Below are 26,771 nucleotides of genomic sequence, written 5' to 3' on the forward strand. Positions count from 1 at the left end.
TTCAAGAAAGTATAAGTCCTGTCCTCTTTTAATTTACATGAAGAGCTGAGAAACAAGATATAAAATAGTTTTCTCATTTCAACCGAAAGAGAAAACAATAGAAAACACAAAATTCAATAAAACTCGTTCTAGAGGAAAACTTCATTCACGGAACTTGTTTCAAAGAGTAAAAAAACACTTACTCTGTTTCTTTGATCAGCCAAGCAAGAGAAAGGGCTTTTAACTCATAACTCATTTCCAGCCTGCAACTTCATCAATCAACTTTGGTAAGACGTACAATCAGATAAAAGAGCAACAAAACACCTTCATGATTTGCTCTTCTGCAATTAGCCAAAGTCCTGACTGTAAGCTCTTGCAAACAAAATATCTCTCCTCCTTTTGGTTGAATAAGAGAAACAGCAAGTCTTCAAAAAACACAAAATTTACAGCTCTCTTTTGATCACTGTCTTCTCCTTTTCGATAAGGCTCTCTTCAAATTCAACACTCTCCAGAGATTTTTCACCCCCTTTAAAGCATACTGAAATAGGCTTCAAACAATCCTGTTAAAAATAAAAATAAAAAACCTTAAAAAACAAACATATAAACAGCCCAAAGATGATAGAAAAGGCTTTAAATTAAATTCAAGATCCTTAAGAAACAGGTTTGATGGAATTGCTGATAGAAAAACTTCACAGAGAAAAAAACAGCACCTCAATTCAGGTGGCATCTAAATAAACCTAGGCACATTATAATTTCAAGAAAGTATAAGTCCTGTCCTCTGTTAGTTTGTATGAAGAGCTAAGAAACAAGACATAAAATAGTTTTCTTGTTTCTACCAAAAGAGAAACCAATAGGAAACACAAAATTCAATAAAAGTCGTTATAGAGGAAAAGTTCATTCACGGAACTTGTTTCAAACAGTAAAAAAACACTTACTCTGTTTCTTTGATCAGCCAAGCAAGAGAAAGGGCTTTTAACTCATAACTCATTTCCAGCCTGCAACTTCATCAATCAACTTTGGTAAGACGTACAATCAGATAAAAGAGCAACAAAACACCTTCATGATTTGCTCTTCTGCAATTAGCCAAAGTCCTGACTGTAAGCTCTTGCAAACAAAATATCTCTCCTCCTTTTGGTTGAATGAGAGAAACAGCAAGTCTTCAAAAAACACAAAATTTACAGCTCTCTTTTGATCACTGTCTTCTCCTTTTCGATAAGGCTCTCTTCAAATTCAACACTCTCCAGAGATTTTTCACCCCCTTTAAAGCATACTGAAATAGGCTTCAAACAATCCTGTTAAAAATAAAAATAAAAAACCTTAAAAAACAAACATATAAACAGCCCAAAGATGATAGAAAAGGCTTTAAATTAAATTCAAGATCCTTAAGAAACAGGTTTGAAGGAATTGCTGATAGAAAAACTTCACAGAGAAAAAAACAGCACCTCAATTCAGGTGGCGTCTAAATAAACCTAGGCACATTATAATTTCAAGAAAGTATAAGTCCTGTCCTCTGTTAGTTTGTATGAAGAGCTATGAAACAAGACATAAAATAGTTTTCTTGTTTCTACCAAAAGAGAAACCAATAGGAAACACAAAATTCAATAAAAGTCGTTATAGAGGAAAAGTTCAGTCACGGAACTTGTTTCAAACAGTAAAAAAACACTTACTCTGTTTCTTTGATCAGCCAAGCAAGAGAAAGGGCTTTTAACTCATAAATCTTTTCCAGCCTGCAACTTCATCAATCAACTTTGCTAAGACGTACAATCAGATAAAACAGCAACGAAACACCTTCATGATTTGCTCTTCTGCAATTAGCCAAAGTCCTGACTGTAAGCACTTGCAAACAAATTATCTCTCCTCCTTTTGGTCGAATAAGAGAAACAGCAAGTCTTCAAAAAACACCAAATTTACAGCTCTCTTTTGATCTTTGTTTTCTCCTTTTCGATAAGGCTCTTTTTCAAATTCAACACTCTCCAGAGATTTTTCATCTTCTTTAAAGCGTACTGAAATAGTCATCGAGCAATCCTGTAGAAAATAAATAAAAAACCTTAAAAAACAAACATATAAACAGCCCAAAGATGATAGAAAAGGCTTTAAATTAAATTCAAGATCCTTAAAAAACAGGTTTGATGGAATTGCTGATAGAAAAACTTCACAGAGAAAAAAACAGCACCTCAATTCAGGTGGCATCTAAATAAACCTAGGCACATTATAATTTCAAGAAAGTATAAGTCCTGTCCTCTGTTAGTTTGTATGAAGAGCTAAGAAACAAGACATAAAATAGTTTTCTTGTTTCTACCAAAAGAGAAACCAATAGGAAACACAAAATTCAATAAAAGTCGTTATAGAGGAAAAGTTCATTCACGGAACTTGTTTCAAACAGTAAAAAAACACTTACTCTGTTTCTTTGATCAGCCAAGCAAGAGAAAGGGCTTTTAACTCATAAATCTTTTCCAGCCTGCAACTTCATTAATCAACTTTGCTAATACGTACAATCAGATAAAACAGCAACAAAACACCTTCATGATTTGCTCTTCTGCAATTAGCCAAAGTCCTGACTGTAAGCACTTGCAAACAAATTATCTCTCCTCCTTTTGGTTGAATAAGAGAAACAGCAAGTCTTCAAAAAACACTAAATTTACAGCTCTCTTTTGATCACTGTCTTCTCCTTTTCGATAAGGCTCTCTTCAAATTCAACACTCTCCAGAGATTTTTCATCCTCTTTAAAGCATACTGAAATAGTCATCGAACAATCCTGTAAAAAAATAAATTAAAAACCTTCAAGCACAAACATATAAACCGCCCAAAAATGATAGAAAAAGCTTTAAATTAAATTCAAGATCCTTAAAAAACAGGTTTGAAGGAATTTTCTGATAGAAAAACTTCCCAGAGGAGAAAACAGCACCTCAATTAAGGTAGCATCTAAATAAAGTGAGGCTCATTATAATTTCAACTAAATAGAAGTCCTGTCCTCTTTTAATTTACATGAAGAGCTGAGAAACAAGATATAAAATAGTTTTCTCATTTCAACCGAAAGAGAAACCAATAAAAACACAAAATTCAATAAAACTCGTTCTAGAGGAAAACTTCATTCACGGAACTTGTTTCAAAGAGTAAAAAAACACTTACTCTGTTTCTTTGATCAGCCAAGCAAGAGAAAGGGCTTTTAACTCATAACTCATTTCCAGCCTGCAACTTCATCAATCAACTTTGGTAAGACGTACAATCAGATAAAAGAGCAACAAAACACCTTCATGATTTGCTCTTCTGCAATTAGCCAAAGTCCTGACTGTAAGCTCTTGCAAACAAAATATCTCTCCTCCTTTTGGTTGAATAAGAGAAACAGCAAGTCTTCAAAAAACACAAAATTTACAGCTCTCTTTTGATCACTGTCTTCTCCTTTTCGATAAGGCTCTCTTCAAATTCAACACTCTCCAGAGATTTTTCACCCCCTTTAAAGCATACTGAAATAGGCTTCAAACAATCCTGTTAAAAATAAAAATAAAAAACCTTAAAAAACAAACATATAAACAGCCCAAAGATGATAGAAAAGGCTTTAAATTAAATTCAAGATCCTTAAGAAACAGGTTTGAAGGAATTGCTGATAGAAAAACTTCACAGAGAAAAAAACAGCACCTCAATTCAGGTGGCATCTAAATAAACCTAGGCACATTATAATTTCAAGAAAGTATAAGTCCTGTCCTCTGTTAGTTTGTATGAAGAGCTAAGAAACAAGACATAAAATAGTTTTCTTGTTTCTACCAAAAGAGAAACCAATAGGAAACACAAAATTCAATAAAAGTCGTTATAGAGGAAAAGTTCATTCACGGAACTTGTTTCAAACAGTAAAAAAACACTTACTCTGTTTCTTTGATCAGCCAAGCAAGAGAAAGGGCTTTTAACTCATAAATCTTTTCCAGCCTGCAACTTCATCAATCAACTTTGCTAAGACGTACAATCAGATAAAACAGCAACAAAACACCTTGATGATTTTCTCTTCTGCAGTCAGCCAAAGTCCTGACTGTAAGCACTTGCAAACAAAATATCTCTCCTCCTTTTGGTTGAATAAGAGAAACAGCAAGTCTTCAAAAAACACCAAATTTACAGCTCTCTTTTGATCTTTGTTTTCTCCTTTTCGATAAGGCTCTTTTTCAAATTCAACACTCTCCAGAGATTTTTCATCTTCTTTAAAGCGTACTGAAATAGTCATCGAGCAATCCTGTAGAAAATAAATAAAAAACCTTAAAAAACAAACATATAAACAGCCCAAAGATGATAGAAAAGGCTTTAAATTAAATTCAAGATCCTTAAAAAACAGGTTTGATGGAATTGCTGATAGAAAAACTTCACAGAGAAAAAAACAGCACCTCAATTCAGGTGGCATCTAAATAAACCTAGGCACATTATAATTTCAAGAAAGTATAAGTCCTGTCCTCTGTTAGTTTGTATGAAGAGCTAAGAAACAAGACATAAAATAGTTTTCTTGTTTCTACCAAAAGAGAAACCAATAGGAAACACAAAATTCAATAAAAGTCGTTATAGAGGAAAAGTTCATTCACGGAACTTGTTTCAAACAGTAAAAAAACACTTACTCTGTTTCTTTGATCAGCCAAGCAAGAGAAAGGGCTTTTAACTCATAAATCTTTTCCAGCCGGCAACTTCATTAATCAACTTTGCTAATACGTACAATCAGATAAAACAGCAACAAAACACCTTCATGATTTGCTCTTCTGCAATTAGCCAAAGTCCTGACTGTAAGCACTTGCAAACAAATTATCTCTCCTCCTTTTGGTTGAATAAGAGAAACAGCAAGTCTTCAAAAAACACTAAATTTACAGCTCTCTTTTGATCACTGTCTTCTCCTTTTCGATAAGGCTCTCTTCAAATTCAACACTCTCCAGAGATTTTTCATCCTCTTTAAAGCATACTGAAATAGTCATCGAACAATCCTGTAAAAAAATAAATTAAAAACCTTCAAGCACAAACATATAAACCGCCCAAAAATGATAGAAAAAGCTTTAAATTAAATTCAAGATCCTTAAAAAACAGGTTTGAAGGAATTTTCTGATAGAAAAACTTCACAGAGGAGAAAACAGCACCTCAATTAAGGTAGCATCTAAATAAAGTGAGGCTCATTATAATTTCAACTAAATAGAAGTCCTGTCCTCTTTCAATTTACATGAAGAGCTGAGAAACAAGATATAAAATAGTTTTCTCATTTCAACCGAAAGAGAAACCAATAAAAACACAAAATTCAGTAAAATTGGTTCTAGAGCAAAACAGAACGGAACTTGTTTCAAAGAGTAAAAAAACACTTACTCCGTTTTTTATCAGCCAACCAAGAGAAAGGGCTTTAAACTCATAAATCATTTCCAGCCTGCAACTTCATCAATCAACTTTGCTAAGACGTACAATCAGATAAAACAGCAACAAAACACCTTGATGATTTTCTCTTCTGCAGTCAGCCAAAGTCCTGACTGTAAGCACTTGCAAACAAAATATCTCTCCTCCTTTTGGTTGAATAAGAGAAACAGCAAGTCTTCAAAAAACACAAAATTTACAGCTCTCTTTTGATCACTGTCTTCTCCTTTTCGATAAAGCTCTCTTCAAATTCAACACTCCCCAGAGATCTTTCATCCTCTTTAAAGCATACTGAAATAGTCATCGAACAATCCTGTAAAAAAATAAATTAAAAACCTTAAAGAACAAACATATAAACAGCCCAAAGATGATAGAAAAAGCTTTCAATTAAATTCAAGATCCTTAAGAAATAGGTTTGAAGGAATTGCTGATAGAAAAACTTCACAGAGAAAAAAACAGCACCACAATTCAGGTAGCATCTAAATAAACTGAGGGACATTGAAATTTCAATAAAGTATAAGTCCTGTCCTCTTTTAATTTATATGAAGAGCTGAGAAACAAGATATAAAATAGTTTTCTTATTTCAACCAAAAGAAAAACCAATAGAAAACACAAAATTCAGTGAAACTCTTTTCAGAGAAAAGCAGAACGGAACTTGTTTCAAACAGTAAAAAACTAAAAAAGCACTTACTCTCTTTCGTCAATTAACCAACCCAGAAAATGGGCTTCCAACTCTTTAAACATCTCAATATTTCTCATTTCTTTAAACATTTCATCGGCAGCTTCATTTCTTAACTAAGGAGGAAGGAAACATCTCCTGAAATCCCCACTGTCACTGCTTGCCAATAAATTATCTTTCCTACCAGTGGCTTAATGAAAAAATCAGCATGTCTTCCAATAAGAGGCATTATATAGGCAGCTCATTTGATAATTGCTTTCTTTCTTGAGGTAATGTTCTCTTCAATTTCAACAATTTCCAGAGAACTTGACATCTTCTTTCAAGCATTTTGAAATAATCATGAAACAGTCCTGTGAAAAATTTACTTAAAAATTCTTTAAAAAACTCAAGAAATATAAACAGGCCATAGAAGAAAATTAAAAGATAGAATAAATGCAATCTTGGAAAAGGTTCTACTCAAATTCCAGATCCCTAAGAACTGCCTACAGGACTGATGTTTAAGGGACTGACTACAAGATAAAAACATCACAGAGAAAAACAGTATCTCAATCAGTGGTGGTTAGTTGGTCAAATATTGCGGGGCACCAAGCCTACTGTTTGATAAGATGATGTCATATTTTCCCGTTTTTTCTGAACAAAAGACCATCACCCTCCAAAACACTTGGGGCAACAATCCCCAGGCCCCCCAGGTGTTGGCCACTGATCTCAATTCAGGCAGCATTTAAAAAGTCAGGTAACAAAATATTTTGAATACAAAGTAGAGGTCCAGTCACTTACTATATAGTACTAACAGTTAAAAGACATAAACTATTTTACTATAAATAAACAGCTAAAAAATATTTTGAGAACCAAGACTTGAAATATTTTTCACCCATCTAACAAGCAAGAAGAAATAGAAAATTTAAAATTCAATAGGCATCACTTTTCCCCAAAATGCTGTAAAATGTTTGCTTTTTTAAAGCCATTTTCAAGTTGTGTTAATGTGTGATCAATTTTAGTAACTAGGAGTTTGTGAATCTTTAGCCTTCTACACAAGACTATATTCTCTAGAGAGTAAAAAATGAGATGTTTCAATAGTTTTTACCCTATGATTATGATGGCATAGAATTTAAATTACCTTAAAATAGAAGTGTTCTATCTTTTATTAGATTCAATATTGAGATGGCCTCTCCTTAAAAATTCCCCTTCATAAAAATTATCCTCATGGGGGAGGGTACTTTAATATCCTCATGGGGGAGGTTTTGAGGAACGAGAACATGCCATTACTTAGGGGAACCTTTTTCTGAAAAGTGCAGAATTATCGGTACCACTTTTAGAAATATGTGTGGAATTATGGGTACCATTTGAAGAAACATGCAGAATTATGGGTACTATTTTGGGAAAAGTATTGCAAAATTGTTAGGAGAGAAATTTAGCATCAATAAAATGAATGTACAGTTAGAAATGAAAGTGTGAAATATGTGTAATATTGAGATTTGCAAACATGGGACATGCAAAATTTGTTTAATGATTTTTTTGCTTCAAAAATGTTGTTTTCCTTGCAGAATTATGGGCAAAGTTTTCATCATGTTTGCGGAATTATGGGTCACATTTGTCTAGATATATGCGGAATTATGGGTCCAAATTTTGAACCAAAATGGCATGTCCCCATCCAAAACTGGGCTTAGTTACCCCCCACCCCCCTCTGAAAAATTCTCTAGTAATTGTAGCTATCTTTTGAATTATGTTTAATATTTATGCTTGTATTTATAATTTTCAACCCTCATTCAAATTTCTACACTAGGGTATCAAAAGTATTGCACCACCTCGAAGGAGGAGAAATGGCGCATGAATGATCGAAAGCTATTGTTATGCAAATTAATTCTGTTTTTAGGGGGCCAATGGCAATTGGTCGAAAGCCAAACAACCATCAATCAAAACTTCAATCTATTTAGAGCATTTATTTAAAAAAAAACAGTAGCAAACGTCCTTTAACAGTTTCAAATTTCAATATTTTGATGGGTAGACGCAAACTTTTGAAACCGCAAAAAGCCTCCTTGAAATGGATCCACATTTTTGGCCAACGTATTCTTGTGGAATTTCGCAATAGGCCTGGAAACCTTTTGCAATTAATGATTCTCTGGCTTTTGGACGACCATTTGGATCACAGTTTGTAACATTTTTCATTTGAAGTCAAACATTTTTAGCGATGTTAAAGGTTGGACTTGATTCTGGCTATGCCAAAACTTTAATTTCTTTTGTATGGAAATAAATATTTGTAAAAATGGTTTCCGTTTACTCAGGTAACTTTTTGATTTGTATTTGTGCAAAACACTCATTATATTTTTTGTGGACGGATTTTGAGCTGCAAAACCTTGCGCAGTGTTGGGTTTCATGCCTTTTACTGCCCCTTGGTGCTGTACGTAGTGAAATAAAACCGACAAATTCTTTCCCCTTTAACATCAAATTTATTTTGGTCGCCAACTTCTCGGTTTCGTTACTACTGTAACATTCTCGAGAAATCTTTTTTGATTTACCGCAGCTGTTGTGTAGCTGCATTTAACTTGGTCAACATTTTTTTTAAAATTAAAGACCGCTTCCCCGTAAATGTTTTAAAGCGACTCGCCTCTCATTTGACAATTTTGTTTCCTCAGGCATGGGCTACATTTTTACAGATAAAAATGTTTTTGTGTAATTTATACATTTTTAACTAAGTTTTCTATGGCGTCAGCAAAATTTGCAAACTTTTCCCGCCAAAGTTTGCTCTAAAATGCGCTTATTTCACCCAATTAATGCATTCAAATGTTTTGCATTGTCAAAAAGTCGACAAAAAGTGCCGCCATTTTGAGCAGGGTGGTGCAATACTTTTGATACCCTAGTGTATAAGTTGGTTTTTGATGTTTTGTGTATTTGTGTATGGGATGAAATTGAATGAACCAAACTGAACTATCCTCTGGCTGGAAATTTTCGCTATTTTTGAGCTTTTGACACTTCTGTCATAGTCTTCTTTGATTCTGAATGTCTCCAGCAACATTAAAGAAATGATTCCTCTGGAGGAAAGGAACACTGCATGCAGCAAGAAGAAGGGGGAGGGAGGATGATGGATCAAAAGTGTAATCCAACTGGTCACATTAATGCCAGTGTTTGGCATTATTAAGCTGCATATTTCATTAAAATAACATGACAAAAATGCTAAAAGGTGGCTTAAAAAATTCATATAACCATCAAGACTCAAACCTGTGTGCACTTTAAAGTGTCCTTTGATTTTCAAAGCATTCGTCGCCATTTTTTCTTGCAAGCTTGCTTAAATTTTGCAGGGGTTGCCGGGATACTCTCCTTCGCAATTCACTCGACATTGAATACAGAAAATCGCAGTTCACAGGTTTACACAACTATCAAAATTAAAATCATTTAGGGTGAGGCACTTGCATTTTTATTGGTTGCTAGGGACACTTAGGAAAACTCATGAGAAGCGTTATCGAGCTAACTGCCCAAAATTTTTATTTAACCTGGTCTACTTCATTGCATCGAGAGTCAATAGAACGAACAGAATCAGTAACGGTAACAAAATAGAAGGAAAAAGGGACATAAAAGAAAAATCTGTTCCACCACACTATGTTGTATTGCTAGTGAAGATTTAAATAAATACAATTAAAGCAACAGCTGGAACTCCCAGACCCCCTCTCGGGCGGGCTTTGTCTCCTTTTGGGTTGCCTCCCTCGGACAGCACACCTCTCCTTTGCTGAAATTCTGGATTCGGCCCTGTGATTTTTTAGCTTGACACCCTACTTACTGTAGAGCTGCTTGAATTGGGCACTAGAAACGCAGCTGAAACGCAAAACTCTTTGTCTTTAACAATAAAGAAAATAAAATTAAGGAGTTCTTTTTATAAAGTTTTCGTAAACAGACGATGATAAACAGTCACAGAGACAGCGAAGAAGAATGGGGCCAAAGCATTTTCTGTTTTTATCATTTCAGTTTTCTTTCTAATTTTTTCATTTTTCTACCCAGTTTCATTGTTCTCTTTAGTAGGAAATACGTTTAAAATAACTTTAATTTTGAAGTAATCTATGGAAAGTTCAGCTAATTTCTACTGAATTGAAATTAATTATTGAGCTTGCAAGCAGTTTTGACTTTGTCTTAAATTGTTTGTGTAATTATTTATAGTTGTTAATATTGCATTAGGTATGTTCAAGGTTATAGAGGGCCAAGAAGTGAAATTGCGGATCCCCTGCGAGGGAAGGGGGCAGAAAACTTCCGCCACTGATAATGATAGTGATAATAGCAAATAAATTCTTTTAGCAGTTGTTCACGCATAATTGCAAAAAACTGTGGTGCCAGCAAGCTTAAAGATATCGCCACCAGTATGTACTCCAGCTTGGGTTTCTTTTGTGTATATCGACTCTCCTGGTGCGAATGAAAAGCAAAGCTGTAACTGTGAATTTTTCGAAACTGGATGCTTGCATTTTGTTTCATTCTCATGTAGTACGGATAATTTACAACTGATAAAGGCCAAATACAAGGTTAGGGTCAGGGTCAGGGTCAGGGTTAGGGTTAGGTATTTGTCATTAGAAAAAATAATCTCTATATAGCAATGAAATATGCAGTATTTGAACTTCAAAATAATCTAAGCAGAGGATGTTCGCCCTGCTGCCAGCTTACCTCAACAAACTTTAAAATGTTGGGCACACACTACGCATATTTTACAAGGAACTGCTGTAAAAGAACACTCTTTATTTGATGATAAGCCTAAAAAACTAAAGTGGATCCAACTAGCACAGAATGAATTGGCGAAATTGATGGAGTAGAGATCATGAATTTTATGAGACCTAACTTGCTTTCCTTCACACAATATTTCGCTTACAAGATGAAGTCGTAAATATCTAGTTATTCTTTACATTTTCAAGGTTTCCAATGCTAGTTGCAAAGCTGTGAGGCCAAGGACAAAATTAATTCATAACAAAATATTTCACAAAAAGCTCTTTTGATTTGCAAAGAGTGAAGGGCAAGTTTTGTAAATAATTGGGGCCTTAATAAATGAATTTGATCATTGGGCCTAAGCCATAACTTTTTCATAAAAAGTGCCATTATAATGCTGAGTATAGAAACTGTGCTTTAAAAGCCTGAGCTCCAGTTTTGAAACGGGTCTGGAACTGGAACTCAGGCTCTAGCCTTTATGGCTATTATCTCAGTGTCCTTATCAATCAATATCATACCTTAATGGTATATGTAACAACTTCGCAACTTTTTATGATTATAAAAGTTATCATCATTGTTAATGGTTTTGTTGAATCAGGATGAATTTAATTCAAAAATCAAAAATTTAATCATTGGTAAACATTGAAAATATTCAATACAGCTTCGTAATCAATGTGAGGCTAGATGGCCTAGGCTCAAGGACAGATGTGACATTTGTTATTTGGCAAGAAATAATGACATGAATCCACAAGAATATATCTCTGAGAAATATTTAGATGGTAGAAATGAACAGAAAATATACTTTGTAGTGTTGCAGATATGAACAATTATCCTTCTAACAGACAATTTCCATTTGGCAGGCCAGAAAGTAACATCGACAATGTTGGTGCCAGATTCAACCCACACACTAATAGGATGCCTAATCGCTTCATTAACATGCCACCTAGGATGCCTGCTGGAAGCCAGCCCTACAGCTACAGTGGAAACCGTATGCAAAACCAATTTCAACAGAATATGCTTCCTTTTGCGGACCAGCCAAGGATTCCGTTCAGACCTGACTCGTGGCTATTAGGCAAAGGCCCAATTTATCAAGACTCGAGTCGGCCACAAATGCCCGGGGCTTTCAATGTACCAAGTAACGTAGCAGAGTTCAAAGGAAGTCAAAATATTGATATGAACGCAGGATACCAAGATAAACAGGGTTTTGGAAGAGCTGAACATGGTGGGAGATTGCCAATGGTGATGGATAACTACCCACGATTTAGAATGCCAGGCTTCCCCCCACCAGTTCCTTTAAATATGTCACTCAATAGACCACCATGGTTAGCAAAAGAAGGGTATGTTGAAGCCACCCCAATGTCTGAGAATAACCCATCACAGAGTTACCACAGTGATGAAAATGTCAATGATAATGAATTTGTGAAAAAGTGGCTATCACAGAGAGATATTAAGAGAAGTTCAATGGAAGTTGAAGGAAATTGTAAGGTATTTCATTAATTGTTTTCATCAATTGCTAATGCTCTCTACCCTCAGTGGAATATGACCCGGTTAGTCATCAAATATACAAAAAATCAAGCCAAACAATAGCAACAACAAAAGATCTATTTGGAGTACAGCTTGAAGAGATTCCTTATTGATTATGTAGGTTCGTGCAAATAATGAGTTTGACTGTTATGTTGATTAATGGTTGATAAAACTTCGGACCAGAGACAATTTATTTTGTTTATTGACTTTTAGTTGGCTGCCCCACTTTAGTAAGTTACTGAGGTGACTACAGAAACCTTACACAAGTCACATTTGTTAGAGGCCCACTCATTGCTTTGTGTGATAGATAGTCTATCTTCATTGTTTTCTCAGATAAGACTTCAACAATTTCAAGATGATTTGAAGAGCTACCTGAAGTGCATTTCTGAGCTGCAATTGTGTAGAGATGTACTTCTGCGATTTGCAAACACAGATGAAGATGAATGGCAAGAGGTTGTTGAGAAGACAGAAAGCATTAAGGTTTTAGTTTAAGCAAACTTACTTCTGAACAAATATTGCTGAATAGTTTCTCACATATTTCCAAACAAACTGTTATTTCAGATTGATATAACTTTTCTTTGAATTTTGCCCTATAAACATTTTCAGATACAGGAATCATGACACCAATGGGTTTCCCCTTGCACAATATGAATCTTATAAAGAAGCTCTATGAAAATCAAGAGACAACTGTAAGAGTAAACTGCAATGATACAAAGTAGTTTAACATAAAAAGGAGGTTGGACAGGGTTGTATTATGCCACCATAGCTATATTTATGCCAATTACTCAATTAGAGAAGTTTTATAATTATAATGGAAGGGTGAGGATTGGTAGTGTAAGGTTCTCCAACATAAGTGTGCAACTCAAAATCAGAGTTACTAAAGCTCCTGAAGCAAATTGAAAATCTTGCAATGACTCATCAAAACTGTTGAAGTTCATTTCACTAACAACTTTATGTCATACCTAAGCATGAATAAATGTATGTATGTTATTATTAGATAGATAGCTAGGTAGAACATGCAGATAACACAGAGCCAGAAAGAGTTGAATAGAGATGAACCTGGTTGTGAGAGTAATTGATCTGAGTTATGCAACCTAGAGTTACATACTTATGTATAATTATTATGACACATTTCAATGGCTTAAAATTATTATAATGAACAGCTAGGTAAAAATGTCAAAAATGAATGAGTGAGTCGTTAATTTTTGACAGAATGAACGAGTCATTAAGTTACCTGAAGATAAATATATGGGCTACCCTTGAAATGTGAAAGATGCATGTGTAACCAGGTTCAAGCAGAGTTACAACATTGTAATCATATTGTGTAAAATTAACATATTTTATCTTTTATAGTAGAAAATAGGAACTTTTGCTTCTGTTCTTAATAAGTGCTATTTTTGTAGGACTTTTCTACAAAGGTGCAGAGTAATCAAATTTTAATCCAATATTATTTTGGTTGTGTTGATGACTTGCTTTCATGTAGGGCATAAATAAATATATATATATATATTATCACTAGGCCAAAAATCAGTTGGTGGTTGTTTGAATGTCAACAAATCAAAAGTGTGGAGGCAATACCAAGTTACAAAAAAATTGCAAAATGTTTATTTTTATCTTCTACATCATAGAAACTCAAAATAGTAATTAGAAACTTTTTCATTCAGGAAAATTTGCAAGTACTTCAAACAAAACTTTTTGAAAGTGATTATCTTATGGCAGTCAACAAGAAATTGAAAAAGGTACAAAAGAAAAGGGTAAGTCATTTTGCCAAATACACAATTAAAGAAGTTTATTCATCACACTAGTGACATCACTTAGGAGTTATCTAAATACATTCGAAATATCATTGAAGGCTTTAAAAATAGTTTTGATGGATGGTGAATTCAATAATTATAGACCTTGCCATTCTTAACTTATTTTTAAGTGTTTATTTAATTGTAAAATTTTATTTGGTTTAAGGAAAGGCAGAGGAATGCTAGAGAAAGAAGAGCAAAGGAAAAGCTTGAAAATAAAAGAAGAACTATTTTGTTACATAAAAAGATTGACGAATGGAGGCATGAAATCGTTTCTAAAATTAATGCAAAGAAAATGGTGAGTATCTTTTCTAGCATATGATTGTTTCTTTATTTCTAGGAGAATGGTTATATTGAATGTTTTAACTGAAATTCTGTAAGGCCAATAGTGTTTCAAAGCTGCATGCTCGTTTACGATGGTTTTTTTATACAAGAACAATTCTTTGATGAATTATTTATTATCCATAAGGTTGACTCGTTGAAGTCAGATGCTGGTCAGTCTCTGGCAGAGGTGCGAAGGAAGATTGTTGATGGTTCAAAGTGGCTGGAAAAGGTAGATGGGACGGTGGAGTTACGTGGAATACGGAGACAAACGGCTTTGCAACGAGGTGCGCTTCCCTTTCATTTTTCCCTTTTAAGTGCTTTGTTGTAGACTTCCGGGCCTTCCCTGACATTATTGACTAAATTATGTCCCCATTGATTACACAAATCTTGTTTCCGCTGCATTCAGCAGACTTCTTCTAATATCATTTTAAACACCTTAGGACAATTTTCACTTTGGCTAACCAATGTTTTATAATTTTGAAATTTTTTAAATATAACTGTCAAAAGTTTTTAATGAACAAAGACGATTTTTTTCAAAAGGAGTAAGGCGTAATTGTCTCGTTTTAGATTGGTATGTTTCTTACATCATGAAAAAAATTCTGAAAATGAGATGGGTTATCGGTTCTACGTTCTACGTCGCTCGTAGCTCCTATAATGTTATTATAACATTGTGTTTCTGAAAATAATCATATTTTTTAGGATTGTTTTAAAATGATTTAAAAACTTTTTATTTTCGGCCAAACAGTTTTTGCGAAGTGATAATCTAAAATTGTCATGCATTTTGTCCATTAGGTATCTTCGTCTTTGGGGATCAGGACAAAAAGTTTGAAGAAAGACTCAGCAAGATGAGAGAAATTATAAAGCAGAGATTAGATATTTACAAAGATGAAGAGAAAACCTTGAAGGTAATGCTAGAGGAAGAACATGAGCAACTTAAACGTGAAGACGATAGCAAACGAAAAGCGCTGATGGAAAAAGGCAAGTTTCTCTTTTTTATTATACTTGAGCAAAAAAGAGGCTATAGACAGTTTCATCTGGTTAATCTTTTTGTTAAGGAAAGATTGCCAGGATATCTGATTGTCTGGTTAACAGCTATAACAATTGATGAAGAATCTTATAGTATAATTCATTTATACACATTTAACATGAAATTTGAAAAATTATCGCCACTTGTGTAGCCAAAAGGCAGGATTATTTCATGCAGTGCCTTTTCACTCATTTGAGTCGTACAAATCATGTTTAAGTTGTAATCATTACTCAGATATCTAAATTAGGCTGGTTCAAGCCGTTCTGCCCCTCATCTTCCTATCACCTGCCCCTTATCTGCCCCCAACCCTTCAATATGTCCTATATGTATGAATTTGAGGTTTTCTGTTTGCAAAGTTTTCCAGAATCTTTGATTTTCATGAGGATGGATAGTAACAACGCTCGCTCGTCCCAGAGATTTTCTTCTGAAACTCACCTCTGCGAAGTCACATTACTAGTTCGTAGAAACAGGGAAACACACGAATATCTGATTGATCGAGAAGTTTACTCAAGTTATCTTTTTCGTTATTAGAATATTTACGTCTTTTTGGCTACAACCCATTGCTGGAATGTCGTCGTTACTGGTTACAGGCTGAAGAGAACCCAATGTCTTTGGTTCAAATAAGGTAAGTAAATATTGTATAAATTATGTTTTGTTTATAAATGAAAGATGTTTTAAATATATTTAAAATGCTTTTGTGAGGTAAAGATAAATCGGAATGAAACATTGATATTGCCCAATTCTATAGCACATATAATTCTTGAAACTTTTAGCTTGCCGATCGTGAAGTTTTTGCTCTCGTCGACCATTTAGTGTTTTTCATGTTTTGTATAATTTTTGTGTTCCTGTTAGCTAAAAGATTCTGTTCTAATTTCTGCAGTTAAAAGCCTCTATTTTCTATGGCTTTCTTAGCATTCTGTGAATTTTATCCATTCTCAAATTCTGTGAATTTTATCCATTCCGAGGAAAGTTTGAAATAGGCTGCTGTTTGACGTTGTAAGATACCCCTTATAAAAACCAAGTTCTAAGTTTCTATTTTGTATATCAAGGTGATTAAAAGGTAAGGTGTTTGCATTCATTTTTAGAGATTTGTTTTTTCCTTTGATTTTTCATTCATATCCCAAGATGGAAAAGATTCTGTTACACTTTTTCAATAAAATTGAAACTGCTTATAATTTGATATTATCATTTCAGACGACTTTGGGACGTACATCTTGTTCCTGATGGTGACCCCATTCCTGATGGATGGGTTTCACCAGAAATAAACAAGAACCCGTCATGGAACAAGTATTTAAAAAGGAAGAAGTGACACGGTGGAATACAGGGCATGATTTTTGGACATATTCGTGTTTTCCTTATACCAAGCGAGCGAAATCTGGCTCCCTCTATTATATATGAATACGAGTATTGCTTTTACATTACAAACTATATTTTCCATTGTACAGAACGTTTGTATAAATTAGCATTATTATCATTGATACAACCCAACCACCGACTGTTTTAAAGGGCTCATTTTATACATACACTCTACACAAAATATTTACCATATCGTACCTTGTAAGGTCTCAAAATGTGAATTTTCTTTTTTAAAACTGCAACGAAAGTTTTAATTTATTTTTTCTTGCTATGAAACATTTTTTCTTGTTTCCAATTAATCCCAAACGCTTTGTATTTTTAAATCGATTAAGCATTGTTCGTTTCAAACTGGTATTGCTAATATAACAATGGTTTGGACAGAAAATTGATAAAAAGGTTTAATTGGGCCAAAAGGTTTAATTGGGCCAAAATTACTGGTGATTACATTAGCAGATAAGATTTTAGATGTGTTCAGTTTAAAGGAGCGAATTTTTAAGTGACAAATTAAAGCATAAAAGTAAATAGGGAATGCAATGTAACGCTAAAAGCCCTCAATATTGCTGACATGCTCATAGAATTTTATCTCTGTTTAATAATGGAAGAAGCTCAGAAGGTTAAAGCTTAGTTTTCAAATCTCATAAAACTCCAAGCAAGGGTTTGATCTGCATGCCTGAAAGTCATTTCCAATGTTGGTTTGGGTAGAAAGGTGGGCATAGGGTGCGACAACCAACTTGGTACGAGTCATTCTAGAGAGCAAAGGAGAAAACAAAGAAGTTGCTAAAAAAGTCGTTCCTTCTTAAACCCTTAATTCTCACTAAAACCCTCGTGTAAAAGCTTTCAAAGGATATCTAGCAAAAATTTGGTACGCTGTTGTGAATTTCTGTGTGAATTTAAAGTAAAATAAATGTAAATGACACAGCAATGAACATAAATTCGAGCCGGAATAAATGGGCCCCCATTTTTTTCTTTCGGGATTTTGAAGACCCCCGCTACTTGTAGCAACTTCTTTGTTTCAGAGTCGAAATATATTTGATTAAAAATTCGGAACTTCCTTGCAATCACTTTCAACAATACTTAAACCATTTGAATTAATCATTCATAAGGCTTTTATAAACAGTGGGTTTGACGAATATTTTTTCAACCCCCACCCTTATTGATTCCCGACCTCAAGGTAAGGCAGTTTATGATTTCCAGCCAAATTTAAATATTTTTTCCTTGAAAGAAGGCAGTTCTGCTTTAATGGGTCTGTAACCAGGTAAATCCATTGACAATTTGCAAATGACGCAAGAGCAGTGATTATCAGCAGCAACTGCAACAACACAAACAACAAGTTCGTTGAAGACGAGGCAGAATCGAAATTTCAATTCGATTTTTCGGACAAAGGTAGCTACATAGTGCCATACATTCAATAGAAGGTTAATGTTGATGACGATGAACTAAAGATCGGTCACATAATGGTGATTACTGCTTCACTGGAAGAACTGTCGTCTTTAGATGTTAAAAGCTTGCGAAGGTAGAAGAAAAAGAGGGGGAGACATTAGAAAGAAAATGAGTCACTGAAAAAGGTTTGTTATTTATAATTGATTCATACTATGATTGATTCAAGCCAAAAGGAAGAATTAAAATTAATTTTGATCTGCCATCTTTATGATTAATTTTCTTATTTGTTTCATTAAAAGATTGCAACTAGAAAAGTTAACTTTTGATTTATTGCGGCTAGAGTAGGTGGGTTGCAGTAACTTAAATATTCTTGTTTGTTTTTATTCATAATTCGTCCGGCAGCCAAGCTGAATTACACTTGTAACTTCAACGCTTATTACTTTGAGTTATCATAATAGGCTTAAAATCTGTAAGTTTCCTTTGTTTCTTTTGAAATCAGCCCATCAACCAGAAAATTATATGTATTTTTTTTATTTCCGCTTTTTTTCGTTTGTTCTATATCAAATAGACCAACCTCAGGAGTAAGTTATAAATTTCTGTTAGAGCTTGCCAATTCAAACGTAGGTATTTCATCAAGATCTTCAACCTTCAATCGTTTACTCCTTAAGGCTTTACAACCAATCTGGATCATTTACTCAAGGAGCATTAACAAAGAGGAAAATTAATTCAGAAGTAGGATTAATACCATTTCCACCCAGCGCTCCAGTTTGTTGATTTCTACACAACATTGCATTTGGTTTTGGTTCAACAAATCTTCAAAAAGGGACACACTGTTGCCCAAGCAAAATAATCAACAACATGATGCAATTATTGACAATGCAGTATTTGTTAAGTGAGTTTAAACAAAGAAGTTTTCAAATTCCAGGTATGGGGTCAAGAAGAAAAGATTTCCCAATTGATGGGGTTTATAAATACTTGGTCTCTAGAGAAACCAATGCAATGTCAAAGATTGATGAGTTCACAAAAGATAGATTTTGTGCAAGAAAATTGCCTACAGTATTGAAGGAGAAAGAGCTGGATGTTGGTCAGCTTGATAAAATATTTTCATCAGCATGGCTTGATAACAAAAATGTTGTCTGTGGAACTAAATGCAATTCAGTAAGTTTGCAAATCACCAGATATTGTGATTTGACAGTTGAACCCCTCTTTGTCAGATCTTCAAGGGCATGTAAAGAAATTGTCAGACTTAGCAAATATCTTACTTATCTGGGGTATAAATTTTTACTTGAATAAGGTATGGAAATCCAATTGGAATTGAAATTTAGTCTGACTTAGATCCCATTAACACAACACCAGTTCCAAAAAGATCCGTATCCATTTGAGTTTACTTAGGCATTCTGTTTACCTGAGACCTGTGTAACAGTACTCGTTTTAGATCACCTAGCAGTACTCATTTGAGTTCACCTTCAAAAATGTACTCATTTGGAACCAGTCTTATTTTGACTCATATATAAACACCTGAAACACTGGACCTTTTTTTAGTACGTTACCATAAAGAGTATAAATTATCCCACAAAGGAGGCTAAAACAATAGCAGCCGCTATTTTCCCATCAACTTTTTGCTCAAGTTGAGAACTACAAACAGAACAACACATAGAACTACAAACAAAATATATGGTATTTCTAATACTCTTCCACGCTTCTTTTGGAACATTTTTTCTTTGATTCCATGCCAACATGATCAAGTGGGAAATCACTTTTTCAAAATCTTGTATACATGTGGTGGAAATCCTATTATTTGTTTATCTTAAAACTCCTTGAAATCCTTTGTTTTTTGGAAATCTCATCGCAATTAGCAAGACATGAAATTATTCACAAATATCCACTGTAGCCTCAAGTGAAAGATTTGGTCAGTTTCCTCTCATGTTCCTGTCCACAGCATCATTTTTCATCACAGTAACTGGGACCTCACTGAAACCGATCTTGAGTTCAGGTCTTGTGTGAGCAAAATGCAAAAGTGAGCTATTTTGGAAGCAGTCTCATATAAACAGGAGGAAGTGAACTCCAATGGATGCAATGAAGGATTCAATTGTTATTGATTTGAAATTTTTATGTTTATAATGAATTCAAAGAAAAAGCTAAAAAAGCAAAAGGCTTTAAATGTAAATATCGCTATTTTAACTTATGCTTGATGTATTAAATAAACTGTAAAACTAATATTTCCTAGCTTATCAATCTACTGTTAGTTTCTATTTATTATTGTGAAGAACTATCTTCATTGAATAAGCACAAAACTTTTTTTGTGGTTTAGCTCATTGTGGTAAATGCAGTATCAAAAAGACTCTGGAATATTCCTGTGTTACGTGGGTCGGTAAATGCACCGCAGCCAAGAACCAACTGTGGTATACACAGCATAGCAAAGAATCAAAATGGTAGCATTTTGGCAAGTGGTGGTGAGAATCCGAACAATATTGCAGCATACAGACTTCCATCAATGGAGCCTATTTGTGTAGGAGAGGTATGAATAAGCATTCTATTCTCAAGTGTTTTGCCCAAGGCTATGATGACAGAACACCAGATCGACTAATGAACTAATTTTTAAATTCATATTTGGAGTTTTGTTTGCAAAATATGTTTTAAAAAGCATTTAAAATTTTGGTTTTGAAATACTGAAATGAGGCTTGGATATTTTGAAAGAGGTTGGACCCTGGTAAGTTTTGCTGCCCTGAAATGTTTTTCTTTCAACATTAATCTGGTTAACTGCTGTCAGAAGGTTTTTAACCATACATGTATTAAATCATTCTGATTTCTAGCAATATGAAGCTGCAAAAAAACAATTTTTAGCTGTCAAATTTGAATCTATGATATTTTACAGGGTCTTAAAATATCCACTGATATCAAGTAAGGTTGTCAAATTTACTTGAGTAAAACACTCAGATCCAATTTTTATTTCTGTAAATTCTAAATAATTCTATTAGTTGTTTGGTGATGTGAACACCAAATTTCAGTTGTTGATGTTCACAGCACCTCTCTTATGATCTCTACTGTTGGAAGTTGTCAAGAAAAATCTAGTGCTCAGTAATTCTAATATATATTTATTTTCGAAGCACCACTCTGATTGGTTATTCTCACTTGCATGGATTTCTCCAACATTGCTTGCCTCAGGTAATTTGTTGTTTCCATTAATTAAGTTTTCAATTTCTTTGTCAAACAATGTATTAATTAATATTTTGGGCTTTGCCTCAGTTTTGCATTGATTAAGGTCTTTTATTACAAATACTCCCATTTTATTAAACTTTTTAATTATATATTGGTGTATCATTTTCTTTCTTGTCAAGTGTGATGGCCACTGGGAGTTGACAACCCATATTTTTTTTTTAATTTTCACCACTTTTCATTGCGACTTTTATAAGATCACAAAATGCCAAATATTTTGCTTTTTTGTGCTTTTTACCCATCATTTGGGTTCTTTGAAGCAGATCCAGATTCCTCTCCTTACGTAATGTCTTTCACATCCATTTCTTCCCTTGAACAGTGCATGCCTTCCTTTTTCATCTTTCTTTTCTCTAACAATCATCTTCTCTAGCTCTGTCTACATAGTTCAATCTTCTTATATGTTCAGACCTTTGAAGGCGTGGTGTACTCAAATTCCCTTCTAGTTTCCTCACTATTTCATTCCTGATCTTGCATTTCCTGGTTATTCCTGACAAGAAACATGCTTTCATCAATGCCATTGTTTCCATTTCACACAATAAAGCTGGTCTAATCTGAAGATTAAGCACGCTCTCTTTCAAAGATATGTAATAAAGCTTTCTTTTCACCCATTAGCTCAGTAACTTCATACTATGTGAAGCAGCCAGCTATTAAGGGAAATAAACCCACTTTAATCTCAATTTCATCTGTTTAACTCAATTTCCTTTTATTCCAAGGTGATAATTTAAAAGAATATCAATTTTATGCCTGTAGATTCAAGGTAATTATTTTAAATAAATGCCCCTCAGTGGTTCTTTCTTCAAATGTTTCCATTTTTCTTAGGCTCTCGTGATGGCTCTATAGCTATTTGGTCTATTCGTGATGATTGCGAAAAACGTTGTAGCCCTCCAGTGAGATACTCCAATATTTCCCCAATGCTTGTAATGAAAGATATTGAACTGGTAGACAGAGTCAGAGATATTGTGTATAATGAGCATTCCCAGGTTAGTTTCTCGCTATTTCTATGATTGCAAAGTTACCCTTTTTTATCATTTTGGCTTGCTGTTTTTAGAATAATTCTGTGACTGGGCAAAGTTTAAGATAAAATTATTCACATTTCTCAAACATACTAAAAATCCTTTTCTCCTAAATAACTTTATCCCATTTTGTTTAACATGATATTTGAAATGGAATTTTTCATAGATTTAGCTAGATCCAAGTGTTTTAAATGAACTGCATAAAAATCTTTGTTGGTAAAAACTGTATGCGAGACAGTATCAAGGTTAATGTAGTTGTAATGGTTTCTTTTTCATCTGATTTGGACACAATCTGGTTTTTTGTAAATTAGAAGCCCTCATCAGTAAACATTTGTAGTCAATAACTTTCACACTGCAATTGCTTCCTGCTTTTTGCCTGTTTTAATACAGTATGAAACTTGAACTTTGCTTCTAGGAATTAGCTGCAATTTCCACAAATGGTTTTATTCACTTTCTCAACCTTGAATACTACAAACAGGTTAGTTATTTTCTTTGTTTAAATTGTAATCATTTTCATTTGTTGTCTGACATCAATTGCAAGTTTCAGTAAAAATGCAATTCATTTCTTAAACAATCTGTTTACCTCTCATAACAACCATTTACCTCTCATATGCACATCTTATACCCTATCATATGCACATCTTTAGATATCTGTTTTCTTTCATACTGCCAGAGAGCTGCAGTGCCACTTCCACATTGTCAAGAGAACGTTTGCCTGGCTCAGGAGAAAATCAACTGTCTATATGCAGTAGGATCTTTGTCTCACGTGTCACTAATAGATCCGAGAACATGTTCTCATGCTGGCTCTGTGTCCTCTGAGGTTCATGGATCAGGTATTGCCATATATGCATTTTTATGTCTATTTCTTAATGATGCTATTGCCTGGAAACTTTGTTAATATCAAATACCAACTTTTGAAATCAAGGGACAACGTTTAGGATTCCCCTGATCACAAAGGATGAGAATGTTTCTCCCTTATCTTTGCTAATGTCCTTTTGTATGACGTTCATGTAGCAATACGAGCCAGATTTTCTTTCTTTTCTGTATCCTTTAGTGCATTAAATATATTTGATGTTACTCTTCATTCTTTGCCAAAGTCACACTTTTAAGAGAATCTGCAGCAACTCTGTGTCACCAACCTCTACCTTGAGCGTCTTTTTGTAAAGTCTTTACATGTAAAGCTGAAATGTTGTTGGGCATTCGGTTGAATATTGTCCCTCAAGGTATCAGCCTTGGTAAACCAAAGGTATCAACTTTGAAGCAAATATAAGCCCTTACAGTATAGAATCTAGACAGGACCCCATTCAAAGCTAAGATTATTTTAATTGCTACTGTTTTTCTTCTTTGTTTTTAAAAGCTTGAAGACAGTTTCAACTGTGCCTATTTAACATAAGATTTTCTTCGTACAACAAATTCCCCATAACAGTGTATTGTGAATGTGTGTATATACTTTTTCTATATCTTCAGGTGTCCGATCCATCAGTTTCAGAGACTATGTGCTCACCATCGGAACTGGTTTAGGCTCTGTACTGTTTTACGATTTACGTAATTGTAAATACTTGCAAAGACAAGATCAATCACGATGTATTCTTAAAGCTGGGAAAGGCTGGCTGGTATGTTTTTCTATCTTCTATTTCTAAGCGAAGTCTAGAATTCCATGATTTGTCTCCATGAACCACAACTCTTTGTGCCTTTTTTTCAATTCATAACTTGAATTTAAAACGCCAACTTTATCAATATTTTTTCCATTGCTGTGTAGAACAATATATTAGTATGACAGACGGTAGAGAAGCTCTTTTGAATATCGAAGAACTGTAGCACAGGATCTGGCTGAGAGGTGCTGTACTGTTGCACGTTGTGAATACTCGAAGCCATCAGAAAAGTGTTGTTTGGAGCCTAGCTTTGTGGTTTTAATTTGCTTAAAGCTCTTACGTATCATATCTTGTTTCTGGTAAATGTACTTGTTCAATAAATTCTAGAAATGGCCCTTAATTGATTTGAGGTTTGTGTTCTCAGCGTCTAAGCGCCTTGTCTTTATAAATCTTGTTGCCCCAAGCCAAAAAGCTTTGTTTTAATTTCTTTCAGCGGGATGATTCGATCTTACGACATTTCTTTTGGGACATACAAGAATACCCAAATGCTGTCTATACACATTGCTATGATCCGACAGAGACAAAATTATTCACAGCTGGTGGGCCACTTGCTCTTGGCCTGTATGGAAATTATGCTGCTCTATGGGATTGAAAGCTAATAGAAATCTTTATTCCAGAAGCTGTTTATCCAGGAATACAGGATACAGTCATTTCAATGTTTGCATTTCAAAGGAACAGATTATAGCTGGAAGGGTATGAATAGCTACTGTATCGAGGGCACATGATTTCCTTAAATTTTGTTGATGGTACTTCAGGTAAAAAGTAAATTGATGCGCATTTCACAGAGATAACGCTTCTCAATAATAAAATACGAAAGAAGCCATTTTGCCATTGGTTTCTGAAGGTACCACACTGAGTCTGGAACATATACCCATTGAAAAATATTGTTTTTTAACAAAGCTTACGTGAAATATACCCAGGGAAATATTCGTTGGCCCTTGCAGCTAATCAGTTTGTATTTGGTTAAAATTTGACACATTTTCAGCCATATTATCGCAGATTTTATTAATTTCTTCATTTGCATTATCGCATATTACACGTGTGAATACGTCACTTTTAGAACAATTGATATGCAACATCATTAGCTCAAACTGAATTATCCTGCTCTTGTACACGATAATACAAGAATGCAATAATGCAGATAGATGTTTAATTGTATATATTTGTGGATATTTGAATTGAAATGTTTTTGAATTTCTATTGTTTAAAGTTATAGATTAATTGTGTTATATTTATTGCTTTTATCAGCTAACTAAATTTAATGGTTCAAATTTCTCACCTCAGTTACGAGATCTGATTCTTTAACAAAAGCTATTAACAGGCATCTATACCACTTTAATACCAGTGTTAAGAACATAAAAATCGATGCATTGATTGAAAACTAAATCTTTTCTCTTGATTCTCTAATTTAAAGACAAATTATGCGTTTGATTGTGTCGAAAAGTTTTTGTTGTCTTAAATTTCTAAAAGAGAATTTTATGATACCTCATTGGCGACGCTATTGCTTCATCTGTAATAGAATTTTCAATATAAAAAAGTTTTTCTCCAGGCTAGGGGTTTTGGATTACAGTTCAGTTATATATTTAAGTAATATTAATAATCGCACGTAAGGGAATGTCGTTCATATTGCAAATATGTATTTTTCGTACCATTGTTTTGAAATTTTATGCAAATTAAAAGCTTTTATTTGTAGAAATGATTAAGATATTAGCAGATTTTATTTATTTTTGAATAAAATTATATTAATAAACGGAACGCTTCGTTTTTTGATCAGTTCTGTTCAACTATTCGTAGATTTTCACAATTCACCTGCCTTCGGTATTCTTTGTGGAAAATGTAATAAAGGAAAATTCTTTTAGACTTTCTTTGTGAATTGAGTCTTTCATTAAGACCAGGGCCGTAGAAAACATCTTAAACTTTGGGGACATGACACTGAAGGTCCCTTTTTCTATTCAAAGGGGAGTGCTTGACCTGGGAGGACACTGTACCTCCAGTCTACTTAAACTTGCTGTTTTAGGGGAAATTTGTGACTAAAAGGGCACTTTTTGCAACGGGCGTTTTTCCATTTAAGGCAAAATTGTGCGACAGGAGGGGGGCATATACCTTCAGTGTTCCTACATCTCTGACAGAGACTGTCCTTGATCTTAAATTATTCTTATATTTCACATGCTTTTGTAAAACCCACTGTTAAAAACCACATACTTCCTTTTGCCAAAGATAAGATAAAATGAGTTTTTCGTTTGACAACAGACGCATCTCTTTTCTCCTTGATACTGGCATTACAATTTACCCAAGAGATTCTGCGCTTGCATTTTCGTATCATTTTCCAGGAAGCGTTCGCTGATCATGTAAAAATTGGTCTTGAAACTTCGCGTGGTTTAGCTGACATCGTTATGCTGCCTCTTAGTGTTACAGTATAACGATAACATCTACAATTCTTTCCGACTACGTTAAAAATGAAAAAAACTTGTATTTTAAAAACAATTTGTTTGTTAACATAGTTTAGTTAAGTAGGAACACATACAAAGGAATATCGCCTTACTTGCCTTCAAATATATTATGTACACATGCTTAAATAAAATTATCTTTGTTGTGAGCTAATACTTCAGCAAAATTAAGAGAAACACTTAACCTTGAAAATAAAGCTTCGGTGAATTAATTGTTTATTAATAAAAATTAATTAAGAAGACAGACCTTTTGGTGTAACTGGCTAGACAAAAAGTAAATGTCACAGAAAACATTCTTCCATCCTATGGCTCTTGGGATCTGAATTCACTCAGGTCCACCACG

The 26,771-nt window shown here is 34.1% G+C and overlaps 3 protein-coding genes across 7 annotated transcripts in view; 2 read left to right on the top strand and 1 right to left on the bottom strand.

The window, feature by feature from the left end:
• Window positions 1-52: 52 nt before the first annotated feature.
• LOC135687213 (alpha-ketoglutarate dehydrogenase component 4-like) overlaps window positions 53-26,771 on the bottom strand; it is a 31,639-nt gene continuing 4,920 nt past the window's right edge. Inside the window, exons 3-7 of one of the 5 annotated variants that reach the window (XR_016144999.1) lie at window positions 9,236-26,771; window positions 6,032-6,369; window positions 5,299-5,653; window positions 2,378-4,928; window positions 53-2,004 (exon numbers count right to left, since the gene is read on the bottom strand). Coding sequence is in view for 1 of the 5 variants with exons in the window: in XM_065203719.2 (XP_065059791.2) it covers window positions 26,754-26,771 (18 nt within the window). In the remaining 4 variants the exon portion in view is untranslated. Of the gene's footprint in view, window positions 2,005-2,377; window positions 5,654-6,031; window positions 6,370-9,235 lie in introns of those variants that run through there. The other 4 variants (XR_016145001.1, XR_016145002.1, XR_016145000.1 and 1 more) reach the window with 4 other exon arrangements.
• LOC135687209 (uncharacterized) lies at window positions 11,516-16,697 on the top strand. The gene is made up of 8 exons (XM_065203716.2): window positions 11,516-12,181; window positions 12,554-12,700; window positions 13,885-13,974; window positions 14,180-14,311; window positions 14,483-14,621; window positions 15,130-15,315; window positions 15,896-15,989; window positions 16,559-16,697. The coding sequence occupies exons 1-8, from the start codon at window positions 11,516-11,518 to the stop codon at window positions 16,671-16,673; spliced, it is 1,569 nt and encodes a 522-aa protein (XP_065059788.2). The 3' UTR covers window positions 16,674-16,697.
• On the top strand, window positions 18,147-24,573 carry LOC135687210 (DDB1- and CUL4-associated factor 12). Its single transcript, XM_065203718.2, has 9 exons — window positions 18,147-18,285; window positions 19,026-19,258; window positions 20,412-20,618; window positions 21,208-21,265; window positions 22,136-22,296; window positions 22,745-22,807; window positions 23,003-23,162; window positions 23,797-23,942; window positions 24,415-24,573. The coding sequence occupies exons 2-9, from the start codon at window positions 19,028-19,030 to the stop codon at window positions 24,571-24,573; spliced, it is 1,185 nt and encodes a 394-aa protein (XP_065059790.2). The 5' UTR covers window positions 18,147-18,285; window positions 19,026-19,027.

The sequence above is a fragment of the Rhopilema esculentum genome, chromosome 20, assembly GCF_057945365.1.
Source record: "Rhopilema esculentum isolate cy_ngs chromosome 20, ASM5794536v1, whole genome shotgun sequence".
NCBI lineage: Eukaryota > Metazoa > Cnidaria > Scyphozoa > Rhizostomeae > Rhizostomatidae > Rhopilema > Rhopilema esculentum.

Coding starts and splice junctions, on each gene's coding strand:
- LOC135687209 (XM_065203716.2), top strand. CDS start 11,516: ATGAACAATTATCCTTCTAACAGACAATTTCCATTTGGCAGGCCAGAA. Junction 13,975..14,179: donor AAAAGGTACAAAAGAAAAGG/GTAAGTCATTTT, acceptor ATTTGGTTTAAG/GAAAGGCAGAGGAATGCTAG. Junction 14,622..15,129: donor ACAAACGGCTTTGCAACGAG/GTGCGCTTCCCT, acceptor TTTGTCCATTAG/GTATCTTCGTCTTTGGGGAT.
- LOC135687210 (XM_065203718.2), top strand. CDS start 19,028: ATGGGGTCAAGAAGAAAAGATTTCCCAATTGATGGGGTTTATAAATAC. Junction 21,266..22,135: donor TCCAACATTGCTTGCCTCAG/GTAATTTGTTGT, acceptor CATTTTTCTTAG/GCTCTCGTGATGGCTCTATA. Junction 23,163..23,796: donor CTCTGAGGTTCATGGATCAG/GTATTGCCATAT, acceptor CTATATCTTCAG/GTGTCCGATCCATCAGTTTC.